At 43.4% G+C, this 14,798-nt stretch overlaps 1 protein-coding gene across 1 annotated transcript in view; it reads right to left on the bottom strand.

The window, feature by feature from the left end:
• Window positions 1-14,798, bottom strand: part of BMP6 (bone morphogenetic protein 6) — an 88,047-nt gene that overhangs the window by 19,920 nt on the left and 53,329 nt on the right. The window contains exon 2 of the mRNA XM_061449429.1: window positions 4,120-4,312. Within this exon, the coding sequence (XP_061305413.1) occupies window positions 4,120-4,312 (193 nt within the window). The remainder of the gene's footprint in view (window positions 1-4,119; window positions 4,313-14,798) is intronic.

Here is a 14,798-nt window from a genome sequence, read left to right as displayed (position 1 = left end):
TGCCTGTTCTCTCTCCCCACGTCAGGCCCTTCAGTCCCCAGCCCACTTCTAAACCCACAGTCATCCCCCTCAGAGCAAACCAGACATCAGCCCTGTTCAGTAAAGCTGCTTCGTCACGCAATCTGAAATGTATACTGCTGATGGCTGGCCACAAACTTGACCCATCCTGAGGATTTCATTAATCTCTTCACAGCATCCCACTGACAGCTCCAGCAATTTGCGTTGTCACAAAATGTAGCCGTTAGCTGCAGTTCAGTTAGAAAACAAAAGCCTAGTTTCTAGGCACTATTTTTTTTTTACCTTAGCAAAGGGTGGAAGGAATGGGGAGATGAAAATATTACTGACACAAGTGAGTCAGTATTAAAAATTTTTTTGCTTTTAAGAGAGAATGTACTTAGACCACACTGTCCTCAATGTGCATTTCTTAGCCTGGAACCTCCACAAGTATTCTTCTCGTATTTCTGATGGCTTTGAACAAGGAAAGGGTCAAATTTCTCCTCAAAGCTTCTGTGCTGTTTCAGTCAGCATTGATCTCTGATCGTTCATGCTCTCTCCACATACACCCCTACCTAGGAGACAGTCTCGAATGGGCCCGTATAATCGTTGCTTTTAACCTTGTCTACAGTGGCAAAAATCAGTTCGATAATTCAGTAACTGGCAAGAAATTTTAGCCTCAGGCTTGGTGGGTTTTTTTTAGGCATCAGGGATCAGCCAGCAGTGCCTTGCAATTCCATGCAGCAGCGCGCACATCTGGGCTGGAGTCACACGCTCATGCTGTGGTAACTGTCCAGATGAGGTTTTTTTTTCCTTTGCTCAAGTAACACTGAATTAAGCCACTTCATTACACGTAATTGCAGCCAAGGGATATGTCCAGTCTCTGAGCTTTGGTGAAGATCTGTGTGTACTGAAGCTTCCTCTTATCTCCTGCCCTCCCAAACTCATTTCTTTGAGAGGAACAGGCAGGTTTCTTTTTCTTTATATGTTTTCCCTCAGAGCTGCATGCTGCCTTTCTGTTGCAGACTGCTGGTTTAAATCCATTCATGCCAGCTGCCCTGTTAAATATTATTTGTGCCCAAAAGTATTTTATTAGCTACCAATAATCGCCTCAGACAACTGTTAACCTCATAAAAGCCAAGATTAACATGGTGTCTTTGACCTTTCTATGAAGACTGCCAATGTTGACTGAACAGGCACTTTCTGTGGCCTTCAGAGACTAATTTTCCTGACCAGAAGGAATATTTGTCAGCAGAACAAGATGGAAAAATGTGCTATGTCAACTCCTTCTGTTTCACCTGCTGGTTCCCCAGCTAGACTTCCAGATCTGTACAGACTCTTCCTTATGCAATAAAGTGTCATAAAATGCCAGGAAATATCAGGCTGTCCAAAGGAAGTGTGACATAACTTTTTTTTAGTAAATCTTTTTTTAAGTCAAAGGCAGCTGTTATTTTCTGGCTCGTAAAATATCTGCTAAAATGCAACAGAAGCCTTACAAATATTTAGCGAGTTCCTTCAAAAAACCCAGTGCTTCTCCTCTTGTAATTTAACCTTGTAGTGTTCTCAAGAGGAAAAGAAAACATTATCTTCCAAATTAATCTACTGAGACAAAAGGAGGAGAAAAAATCACTTTGGATTTCCCTCCCCACCCCCAGTAAAAGCATGTAAGTGAACTGATAATCAAAACCCAAATGAGCTGAATAAAGCTCCTTAAGACACAGCAGAAAAATCCCCCCCCCCCCGCAGAGATATAAGTGAACAGCTAGATGCAAGTTTTTAGTATTTGTTTTCAAGAATGTTTACAGGCCAAAGCCCACCCAGGTCACCAATGCAGCTGCATGTTTCAATCTGTAGCAGCAGCAGCAGTAGCCTACAGAGTCAGAACCTCAACTGAAGGTACAAATGGAGAGTGGTAAGTAGCTTCTAATATCTGTCTTTTAACAGCTGTATACTTTTAATATATACATGACAATTAATACAAATGACTATCAATAGATACACACTTTTAGATACATACAGAGAATATATACACAGGCATCTATTTATACACAAGCACACATGTTTTCGTATGTGGTTTTATATTTTACATGAACATGAAAGAGTCCTTTAAGCTAAAAAGGGTGGAAAAGGGCACATCCTTTTTACAGCTGCAAGAATCTGTGAGCAACATCTTACCCACCTCTGCACAGATGATGTGACAAGTCCTTTTAGACTCATCCGAAGCGCAAGTTTCTTTAGCCAAAGGTCTCCCTCCTTCCCACCGGTAAAAATAAATAAATAAAGAAGAAAAAGAAACAGAAAGGGAGCCTTCAGGGACTGGATGAGTCAGAGGTTAGTAATGAACTACAGACACTCATCCCTGGGTCAGCAGTTCACGCCTAGCCTGTGTCAGGAGGGACGGTGAATTGCGGGCAGTCTGGACCTGGAGGAAGCTGCTTTATGATTCCCAGTCCCAACAGCGGGATCCCCTCACCATGAAAGCCAGCAGCAGCAGGAGGAACATGATGGAAGGGACCTGAAAGACCTGAAATACTCGCCAGCTCTGGAGAGAGACCACCCTGGTGATCCCCACACAAGCTGACACCTCTGTTCTCTCTGAAGGGAGCTCTCTAGCACCCAGTGATGCCCAGGACCTGCAGATGCCATAGCAGCCAGTGCCATAGGACATGTGTCCCAGCTTCACAATGCAGTACGATTTTGGCAGGTTTCTGGCATGGTGTTCAAAACAAAGATACCAGTTGCCAGCATCATTGCTGCATACAGCCCCTTTCAGAAAAAAGAATTCACAGAAGTTTTAGGAGCAGGGTACATTAGGGGCCATATCCTGTACTTTATTCTCGTTCCCACAGTGCTTGCTGACTTTACTCTGAAAAAATGCTATATACACATAAAAGTTGACAGTTCTCCTACTCTGTGCCCTGCTTTGGTGACCATCACAGAGCAGCATATCGATCGCTTCCAGACACTTGGCAGAAGTTTTCCTCCAGCTGCAGAAGTAGAATCTCTACTTGTGAAATCTAAACCAGACCAACACTCACCATTTTTTATTCAGTGTGGCTCTAAATGAACAATACAGCTAACATCTAGGAAATATGCATGACCATCCAGACTTCCACCAGCTCTTCAAGCGTGGGCATTGATGTAACATGTTAACCAGCACGTACGTTACCCAAGGAGGCACTCCAGCAACCCACAACTCAAAGCTCAAAGGGAACGCTGATCATCTAAAATTAACACCTTCTTCCCATCGCCTATATACCCAGTATTTCTCTCCATTTGCCCAGATGTTCTCCCCACAGAACAACCACCAGCTACTTGATGCTGTCCTCACAACAGCAAATCAAAGGCAGATCCCCCCAAAATGATATACACAGAAAGGATGTAGAAAGAAGGATCAGAAAGGCAAATACCCAGGAAACCTTCAGAGAGAAAAGAAACAGTTACAGTGCTGACACATTTCAGCAGAAGTAATGAAATGCTTTTGTACCACAGCATTACTCTGACTTTTAATTGACCTTTGTTTCCAGCTTTCAGCCTTATGTGATTCCCTCATGCTAAACACCACCCTTTTAAAATTAATTACTCCATTTACACTTGTTTGGACTTTTGTAACACATTTCCTACCCTGCCCCTGTCTTTTGCCTCCCCCATTGCCACTGAAAGCCCAGGAGTGATTTTGTACCTGTGGTCAGCATGCTGAATTTTTTTCTGCTTTATTTACTTAAATGTAAGTCCAGCTGAATGCAGGTCAAGTTTGCACTAATTGCCAGTATTTTTCAAACAGGCTATGCTTTATTTATGCAGTAGTACTAGGTTGAAAGAGGACAGATGTATTTCAGTACACAAGAGCAACGCCAGCATAACAACTTTGGTTTAAAAATCTACTGCCTCACAGCAGATTCTTGCTCTATTTAAAGACAACACGTGGACTACAATACCATGGACTTTCTGCAGCTGAGGTCCGTTTTGCACTCTGCCATGCCCATTTTTCACAAGGAAACAACAAAACCCCATTAATGAGAACAATCCTGGTATTTATTTAGCAGTCCTCTCAACATGAATGTGCAAGCTTAACTTTCCCCAGGACAGCAACTGGTGGCACAGAGCGAGCCCCTTCCTGCATACCTGTTCTGATGTTCCTGCAGCACTTGATAGATGCTGATAAGGAAGGTTTGGTTTTTAAAGCTCCCCACAACGCAGTCCTTGTAGATGCGAAACTCAGCGGCTGTGACGGCCTCGCCCTCCGGAATCTGAGACAAATTGAATTTGAACTCCTTGTGGTGCCGCTGGTGAGGCGTGAACTCCTTGTCGTACTCAACTGCAGATGGGAAAAGGAAAAGGGAAAAGGGACCATGACTAAAATTTAACAACAGGTTTCCACATGCTGCCACCTGTTCCTCACTAAAAACAAACCCTAAAAATCCTATTTTCTTCTCCAAAGATAGCTCGGCAAGTGCCAGGAAAGCTTATGTTGTTAAAGCCTTTCAAATGCAGTACTGAGAAGAGATGAATGTTCCTCTTCTCTAGCCAATGCCTTTGAGATTTCCTGTTTTCTAAAGCAAAGCCAGCTTTGACAGGTGAAATATGACCATGTGTTTTGCTCCTGTGATCTGAAGCTGTGACCACCCCAGGGTTTTCCACCTGTGGATCTCCATGTTCTTTACAGCATTTCTTTAGGCCTTGCATCCCTCTTCCAAAAGAGGAGACAATTATTTCCATTTTGCTTTAGCACATGAAGGCACAGACAGAAAAAAGTGTTAGCAGCAGGTCAACCAGTTCCCTAACTGCCCTAAAAACTGCTGTTTTCTGGCTCCTGGTTTTGTGTGTTAGCCATCAGACTGCCATGTGAACAGAATAAGATTAATGTGACATTTATAAGGGTTAAAGTAAACCAGAGATCCCCTTCCTTTTGCAGAAGCTTATCTGAGAATCAGAGAGCTGAGAAGGAGTGACCCCTTTGGCTTTCTGGTCTTAGACCTCCTCAGGTACGCTATCAGGTATCGGGTTTAAGGCAGACGCAAACTAGAACCCTCCTTCTTCAGGCCTCAGGATTTGTGTTTTCTCTGTTTGAGGCTCCCTTTCCAAATTATACTTTTAGTTCCACTCTTGTATTACTTGATTACATCTTGGTTTAACCTGACTTTGATTTATTGTTCATCGTTTCTTCTAATTTTCGATTAGAAATTGCTTAAAACATTAACATATTACATAAACATACAAAATTACATCTTTAAAACCCTCATGAGAAAAAAATGAGGCCAAAAAACTGTTCCCACCAGTGCAACTGAAGGAGTGTATCTCAGTGATGAATAAGTCGTCATTATATTGTCATTAGGGACACGATTACATTCAGAAGAGAAGGTGGTGAGGGAAGTTTGTCTCTTTGTTTTTTGTTGCTCTCTCCCCCTTCCCACCCCTCCCAATTAACACATCAAACTGCAAAGGCATCCATGAGCCCACCCTCACAACATCCCATGAGGTAAGCAGCAATACCCATTTTACAGCTGGGATACTGAGTCACCAGGAGAGTGACTTGTCCAAGGACAGGCAGCAGAGCCTTGCAGTGGAGCCAGGAACAACGAACGGCCAGCAAGCTTAAGATTCGTTGCTTTGTCCACAGGTTACCTCCTTGAAGAGCCATTACGTCTCCCGGCTGCTGGGAACAGCCCATGGAGATTATCCCCTCTATCCTTCCTTACTGCCTGCTCCACTTCATCCCCCAGCCCCAGTTTTGTCTGTGTCCTCTCCCTTTCCTTTGGCAGCCCTTTCATGTGAGCTGCCTCATCTGGCTGGGTCCACGTCCTGGCTCCCTATGAGACAGTTAGTCACATCCTTCTCTTTGAAGCTCGCCTGGAAATCTTTTCACCTCCGCGTGACTGCTGCCGAACATTTAGTGGGACACTGCACTTGGAAATGCTGCATTAAGAGCTGCCATGGGGCAAACAGGCAAACCTGCAAATTGCTGTCAGAGCCGGATGCTACTGCCAATTTTGGCAGTTGTGCATTGCATATGTTTGAGCAGTTTAGATGTCAAAAGACTGACAAACACAGGTGACTGGACCCTACGGCTTACAGAAATGAGGGGGTGAAACCAGCATTTCCATCAGAGACTGCACCAAGGCAAATGATGGTACGAATCACTTTCCAGTGCCACCTAGGAATTACCTAGGTGGCCACCAGTTACTGACAATCTGGGCTCACCTTTGAAGCACCTGCCCCTGCTTTTAATTGAGAATGACTGGTAATACCAGACTGGCTGGTATCACTCAAATGCACACCCTCTGAGAAGGGGCCTGAGCTGCCTGGTTACTTCCCATCCTGAGGCGAGCCCTGCAGGATGCACCTCCCAAAACTGCATGGCCACATACTGTCAGAAACTTGCAAGCATCCAACCAACAAGAAAATACCTTCATCTGCCTGCAGCAGGACGACGTGCCCAACTTAGCCTTTTTACTTGCTGCTGTGAGACGAGAGGATGTAATTAATGGTGAGGGAATGTCTAAATCCACGGGTTTGGAAAGACACGCGCATGAAGCAACAATTCTCAATTTAGAACTTGCTAAGTCCTTGGTCGCGGGTGCAATGACCAGCCAAAACCCACGTCCCCTCCCGTGCTTTCACGGGGACAAGTTGACCTGTGGGCACAGCTGAACACGATAAAGGAGGATCAGGAAGAGCAAGGGGAAGGACACTGCCAGGGCAAGCAGCAAAGCTCTATCAGGGTGCCGGAAAACTAAAATTACACCAGGCAGAAACAGCAAAGGGAATATTTGATGCTTTCTGCCAGCTACAGCCCCACATGGTGAGATGCTACGTGGCCTCTCCAAGCACACAAGGGAGAGCTCAGAGCTGTCCCGCCTGGCAGAGGGCTCAAAACAAGCCCAAACATCACTTCTTGTTATTCCTTTTCAACCTCAAGTCAGCTACAGCAGCCTCCCCTCCACTACAAAATACATAGTTTAAAAGTTATATAGCCAGACTTCAGTCCTTTAAATCAGTATTTTCCCACACCCTTCTTTGAAAAAGTGAAACATAAGCCACAAAGGGAAGAAATCCCACCAAAACATCTACCACAGAGCATCAAAAGTAGCAGCAGGCATGATGCTTGACTCCAAGTACCCTTTTCCAGTTTATAACTTGCCTGATACATTTACAATAGTATTTTCCTGTTTTTAAAACTTTCTTCCTTTATCCCTGCCCTTGTCCAAATGCCCCACACAATCACAGAAGCTGACTAGACTGATTACAGGAGAAACTGTCAGACTGATTTCATTGTCAGGCTTGACAGAATAAACAACCTGGAACAAACAAGGAAACCTTTTTTTTTATCCTTCAGATTGTGTAATTTAGCTTTTTTTCTATTATAGGAAAGGCACGCTCGGAAAGAAACACTGTTAAGTCGATGGTGAACTCCTCAGATGCAGTCAGAAGCATCCCTACAACATCACAGGATGGAAAAAAGTCTACATTAAGCTTGTATGAAGCCAGTATAAAAGTTTAACGAGTTGGAAAGTTTTTCTGGCCATGTATCTTCCCATGATACAATGGAGGGTGCGGTGGGTTTTTTTTTTCTTTGTGGGAGTGGTGAGATATTTAAGTTCTATATACTCATTGTCGCCCCATCAAGTTAATAATTAACTGTTTTCATTCAGCAAGACAGCTTAAAAATATAAAATGCCAACAGATCTTCTCTGGGGGCTTTTACCCCCTGGGAACTGTTCATTTTTAACAAAGAAGTCAAGTTTTAGAACAGTAAAATTTGGAAAGGGAAGGTTCCCAGGATTACCCAGTCTGTATTGCTATCACGATTCAATGCATCAGATGACCTCGTATTCAAAACGCAGACAGCGCACACCAAAATGCAAGGCAACAGTAAAAAGGAGAATTTCTCAAGCGGCTTTCCAAGTTATTATTTTTCCCACATGAATTCATTCAGGTCACTCTGATGGGTGACACGTAAAATCCAAAGCTAATTTCTGTCTTAAGATGGACACATCCATGCCCCAGCTGCACAAAGCCCTTGCAGGGAAAATCAAGCGGCTCACGGCTGGGGCAGGTTGAAAGCAAGCAGTCCTATGTAGTACTGGCCTCCCATAACCTCTCCCCAGAGTTGGCTGGAACGTCAGGACAAAGCCAGGCAAAACGAGAGATTGTAGTGTCATTACATGAACTGTAGCTGTATAAAATTCATCCTCATGGTCAGGCTATATTATCCTGAACATTATTACTCATTTGACAGAGTAGCTCCTTAGATACTGTAGATCCAGGTATGCATGTACCAGGGTGAGTTGGGAAAGGAGACTGTAAGCAGAAGTTTTAGCCCATCATGGGTGTTCTGTCCTCTGAGCAAAACAGACTGTCAGCCCCACTGTGCAGATCTCTGCCTTCACCCTAGCTGGGGCTTTGGCTGCTCCTTCACTTGCAATGACAAGCAGGGTCTGAGCTGTGGACATTGGGAGTATTTGCCCCAGAGTTTTCATAACAGCAGGGTGGTTGAGCATGCACAAACAGTTAACAGAGAAGCCTGCCAGTAGCTCTTTACATTCCCCTTAACAAATATTTTTAAATACTATACAAACACAACACTATTGTCAAGCAGTTAAAAAGGCAAGAATGGCAAAATTACGGTTACTGTGGTTTTGAATTTTGTGTATTCTAATTCTAACTCAGTGTTGCAATAGCCAAATTCAGCACAAAATGTCCTTGGTTTAAAAATAACATACTGCTTACAATACTTGTTACTTTAAAAACACTCCACACACACAAATTAATTACAAAATTAACACAATGCATCTATTTTGGTAACTATACCAATAAACTTCCATTTGACTGTGTCACATCACCTTGGACCAAAGGAAATATAACCCTAAGGACACACATGGAAATAAACTTTCCTCAAGCATAGCAATTATCTTCATCTTTTTTGATCTAAAGTAACTGGTATGCAGAAATAACAGGACAACCATCTCTCCTGCGGAAACACAATTTTCACTCAGAACAGCAGCACCAAATGTCGTGATACTGGTGGTTTTCTCCAGCTCTCAGCTGTGTTAGGCCAGGTGCTCAGGTGAGAATCTTGATGGTGGCTTAAGAAAGTCTCTAGCTCATACTCTAGGAGCTTATGCCAAAAATACTAATATGTATACTTATAACTTAGAGGTCTGAAATTAATTTTTTAAATCAATTGCTTATATTAATAATTTCCACAGCAATCTGCCTTCTTGAAGGGGGCAGAGAAGGAGTGGGGTTGCAAATGAATGAGATATGATTATTTGGGGTGGGACATTCTGCATTCGTCCTGTCTCCAGCAAGGCTGAAACTTCTGAAGAGTCTTTTGCACCCCAAGATCTTCAGCGATGACTTGGTTTTGCAGGACCACTGCAATTTCACTCCAGCAAAAGCAACCTTCATAAAAAGTATTCATAGCTTATGAGTTTTGCACACATGTTCACACGTGTACAAAAGTTATATTTGAGTACAAATATAAGCCATTCCCATTCATTTCTTCTCAGCCTTCATACATGATCACCACCTAATAAAATGAAAAAGCCCCAGAAAACTGGAGATGTTAATGGGAGACTCACCACCACAGCTATACAGTAAGTGCAGAGGCAATTTCTGGTTTACGTCGCCGTTTTCTCCATTAAGTCAATGGCATTTATCACATCTGGAGCAATGAAGTGGTGGATCACACCTCAAATACTTTAAGCATTACCACAGCTCCAACAGTCCCCTTTAATAAAAGGACCATGTACATATATAATCAATCTACTGCTGCAACCTTACAGCTTCCATCACCAGAATTTCTTCAGTTATAACTGTCAATAGTTTACACAGGACAAAATTTATGTAAGCTTAAGAAAATCCCTCAACCTTGGCCACAGTTGCTGTACAAAGCAGCAAAAGGCAGTAAGAATCAACATATAGGGCAGGATTAATATAGAAGTTAGCAGTACTTTCCTAAGACTAACAGACACATGACAGGGGAAGACAGAAAAACGAGCTTTCAGGTACACAAGCCTTTCGTACATCCAGGCTGAGGATGTCCAACCTGACTGCAAGACTCATGCTTCATCTGGGTCTTACAATTTGCCTCTATTGCATAAAAAGTGCTTATATAGACTATCAGACACAGGCATCAACATGGATGGGACCTGCAGCGCATGCTTTTTATTAAGCACAAATACCAAGGATATGCCTAAAGGCTTTTCTGTATTCTTCCAAACCTATTAGGTCAGTTTTAAGAAAGACACCAAGTCTCCCAAAGACACCAAGTCTCTTGATCAAGAGTCCCACCTCACTGGCTGATCATCACAACTAGGTAAGTAGTGTTACTAGTTAAAGCTGACCTTTATTACTAAAATAAGCAGTATTTCCTAAATACTCTGTAAAAAAGAGCTAAGAGAACAACCCAAAGAGTACAAAATATCAGTTTAACATCTTAAATGGAAAGAACAGAACACTAAAAGGCTTCACAGCTACTTTCTGTGTTTAACAAGGAAACAGAAGTTGTACTGAGTGGACCTGAAGCAATCAGGCAGTAAAAACAGATGGCTCCTGGAAGCAGAGGGGATGCATAAGGGAAAGAATCACTGACGTGTCTGGTTTTCATACATATGTATAGTACATGCCACTGTCAGTTGGATACCAGGCTAAAGAGACATGCACTCTATACCACTGCAGAGACATCCTAAATCCACCACCTACATCAAGTGTGTTGCCTGTTGCTCCCGCTGCTATGTTCCTACATACAAGGTCTCCCTAGATCCCTTCCCTCTTCACCCCCTTCTGAAAAGTAGAATGAGCAAACATAGCTCATTTCAAAAAAGGAGCAGTCCTTCCCTCTGCTTTCCAGACATCGCCACTGGATTTACAGTTTGTTCACATAGGTAAGAGCATGTAAAAGCTCACCAGACATCAGTAATGAACTTTTCCTGCCTGCGCTCTTGGGGGTAAAAAGCACGTTTAAAACAGGAAAAAAAAGCCAAGATGCTTACGGTTGAATCTGACATTTCACCTTTTGTTGGTCTGCGTGGGACCAGCTGATGTGGTCTAGAGACAACAGCTAGCTGTGCTACCGTAAATATAACGCAACTACAAGATTCAAGACAACTTAAAAATAAGCAGATTCGAGGCCAACAAACTTCAAAAGGGTGCTTTCTTCGAAACAGCCATAATATCAAATCTGGGCCACCACAATATAAAGTGGAATTATTCCACTAACTTCACTGGAGAGATGCTAGTTTACATCCAATGAAGACCTGTCTTTATGCTCAATACCCAAGTGCCAGAAAATAATGACTCAGAAAAATAACCCATCATTAATCCAATCCCACTGTAATTATGGAGATTAAATTTAAACAATAGCAAATCACTCTCTAAACATAAAACTCTATAGAAGATCTTCAAAGGAGGGGGACCTTTCACTTTTGGACAAAAAAATACAATGAGCTCCTCTTTGTTTCTTTGTGCTGGGAATCAAGCTGGAATCAGCTTACAAAATCAGATTAAAACAGTTGCTCAAAAGCTTCCTTTCAGGATTCTTGAACCAAAGGCAGTCTAAAAATCAAAATAATGCACTAACCAAACATGCAATACCCATGGGACAACAGAAAGTACTAAAAGACATTTTTACAGTATCCACAGAGATGTCTACTTTATGGCCAGTAAAGCTTTTCCACACTGCACTGGGGAGGCAGGCGGCAGTGGGGACCAGCCTTGCTCCGGCACATGATGGGAACTGCTAAAGTGAATGTGAGGAGGAGGAGAGCCTTTGGCAGAACAGTCTGGGGGAAGCTAAGCCCGGGAGGCTGACTGCAGGCCACCGGCATCTCTGCAACCAGCATTCACTTCTGTGCTTCCTGTGCTGTCCCCTAGCAATAACAGAGATCACTTTGCAACCGCAAAGGCAGCCGCCTCCTTCGTCCTCTCCCCACAGCTTCCAAACACAAATGTTAACAAAAACGGTATTTTCTTACCATATGCTGGCACATACGACAGGTCCCTGCACTGAAAACAGTGCTGTATCTTAGGAAAACAAAACATCTTTCTGCTTAAGAGATGCCAAATTGCTTTATCAAAGGCACTACTGTTTGCATTTTTGTGGCAATATTAATGCAGTTCCCACTGAGAAGTCGATAAATACCCTGACTGCAAAAACACCCCTCTGGAAGAACTGATCTGAAGCTATTTCTGTATTGCATTTCCAAATAATTTATGATTAAAATAATATTATGCTTTCCAAAAAACCATTTCTACTTCACAGCCAGGTTTCAGGCACGCAGACCAGCATTCAGGGAAGAAGGCAATGCTGTCAGCCTGGGAGCAGGGACACACGATGGGAAGCACATCGCAGCTACACACGTGGAGGGAAAAGCATGCTCTGCTCCTGTTTGCTCCCTTGGCTTTATGTTTACTCCTGCTTCCATGCCCACACAGTAACTGCCTGGGACACTTAGAGCCACCCGTGGAAATGTTTTCTGCTCGCAGCGTTTCCCACCCTCCAGGCTCACCACAGGTCACGCCATATTTCCTGCTGGCATGGCCACCGGCACGCAGCTCCCTGGAAGTGCACAGCTGCCCCGGGTGCACTGAGTGGGTCTGGAAACGTTTTCAGGAGTTTTTACATGGTGTAGCAGTTGCCTGGCTTATCCTGCATCATCTCCCAAAATTATCTGCCCTTCCGCAGGAATTTAAGGCAGCCCAAACCAATTCACTCGCACGTCTGAGCTAAATTTCAAAACCAAGGTTGTACAAAGTGAGAAAGTTTTGGTTTATTTTAATTTATGGGCATTTCCCTCTCTGCTTTTTTCACAGGCGAGGTTTTGTGTTCATCAGTAAGACTGAATCAACCAACAAGTAAGAAAGCTGGCATCATAAAAGTGCTTGAAAGGTAAGTTGCATGCTTTCATTTTGTTGAGCACTCATCTCTTAGCATCACGGGCAGGTTTCAGCTTTTCATTTAATAGCCCAGTTGAAAGAGGTATCTCCTGAACACAGTGTAATCACTCCCTGTAAAAGTTCTGCCCAGAGTGCTTAAGGTTTTTATAAATTATTGAAAAGGTTTAATCCAGCACTCGAGACACCGATACACAGAAAAAATCAGCTGAGCTTCAGCTTGTCATGCTGTCCCGAAGTCTATGCCACCACACTGTAACAGCAGCATCACTGACATGACTCTAACGGACACCATGAAATGCTGTTGTGTCACTTATTATTTAGTGTTGAGTATTTTACATAGGGCTCCAATTCCAAAGGACTGCGTTAAACAGCATCCAGCCAAAGAACCACAAAAGACCACGGGGAACTGGCAGGGTACTCTGTGGGAGAGCACAAAGGACACTGGACTTGGTATCAGCCAGAGAAAAGAGAAGACATGAGAAAGGAGAAAGCCCTGCACCTACAGAGGGTAGAAAGTGATGGCAAGAATTAAAGGAATAAAATCATGATCTGGAAATGCCACAAGTTCCCAATGTTCAACATGGCTGCAAAGCAAATGGTCTCCAGGAGAGTCAAGGTAAGAAGATGCCACAGCTCTGAAGACCTACATGGCATCACATGTGGCCCTGGGGACTGGAGGAGACACAAGCAAAGCCAACCCTCTCTAAACGGAGATTTAAGGAGCCCCAGCACTGGCCACCCTGATTCCTCCCACCCTGCCATCTGCCTTGCACCCATCAGAAGCAGACAACTGTGGAAGCAGAAGGGGGAAGCCTACCCATTATGTCCCCAGAGCCTTCGCTTAACAAGCACCATGGTATAAGCCCTTCTGCTTATCACCACACAGATTTTGGTTTAGACAGGATGAACTCCAGGCACATTGTCCTCTATGCAACCCACAGGAGGGATGCAGCCAGAACCAACCAAAGTGGGTTCCTGGCATGCCTCAGTTGTAAAAACAGGTCTCCTACCCTATCAAACCACTGAAATCCTATTTTTTCATCTGCTCACTGGTCATGCCACCAGGCTGTAATTTGGGAGGTGACTTTTTTACCTCTGAAATCTCATCTGCTGTCAACCAATATAATGATGCTGCAGACAGCCAAGCAGCCATCAGACATCTAAAAATTTGCAGCCGCTACAGGCGGTTGGAGCAGAGGTCACAGAATTGTCATTAATAGTTTTACCTAACCTGCAGCTTTTCAGCTTCTCAAAACATGTATTTAAAAAGAAAGGAAACTTACATCACACATCTTTAACAATCTGCACAGGGGTAAAGAATTTCACCCTTTAAAAAAGAAATTAAACTAAGCAAAAAAAAAAAAACTTGACAAAAAGCCCCAGTTTGCTTAACAGCTGTTCTCTAAGCCTTCCTTTTTCATTATTTTTTATATTCCCACATCCCCCAGTGACCAGAAGCATACTTGGAATGTCTCTGTTCATCTGATAAATCCATCAGTGGCTGCAGCCCTGCACCAGGACCGTGGGGGACACAGCTCCTCTTCCCAGCTGTGGAGCATGGGTGCCCAGCCCAGTCAAAAGCCAGAGATGCAGTGCTTCGGGAAAAATGGGAAAGTCCTGGTCAGGTTGGGAATTCATAGGGAAAAAGCAAAACTTAAGGAAAAACACCATTTAAAGAACTATTAAAAGAGGATTTGTGGAATAATCCTTAGTTCCACATAGTTGGACTCATTTTAATACAGTAGCATAGCTGGGTAGTTCACCTGAAAAACATCCAGCAGGAAACAGGACAATCTCTGCCAAGTTCTACTTTTTTTTTCCCCTTTCTCTTCTCCCACCATCCCTTCACTCTCACCAAATACACAAAGCAATCCTTGGGCTCTAGGCATTTAAAAATTAAAGTT

The sequence above is a fragment of the Pezoporus flaviventris genome, unplaced genomic scaffold (assembly GCF_033815535.1).
Source record: "Pezoporus flaviventris isolate CSIRO_AGI_PZ_B2104156 unplaced genomic scaffold, CSIRO_AGI_Pfla_v1 ptg000007l, whole genome shotgun sequence".
Lineage (NCBI taxonomy): Eukaryota > Metazoa > Chordata > Aves > Psittaciformes > Psittacidae > Pezoporus > Pezoporus flaviventris.
The sequence above is the reverse complement of the archived record's forward strand: the minus strand, read 5'-3'. Positions and strand labels throughout refer to the sequence as shown.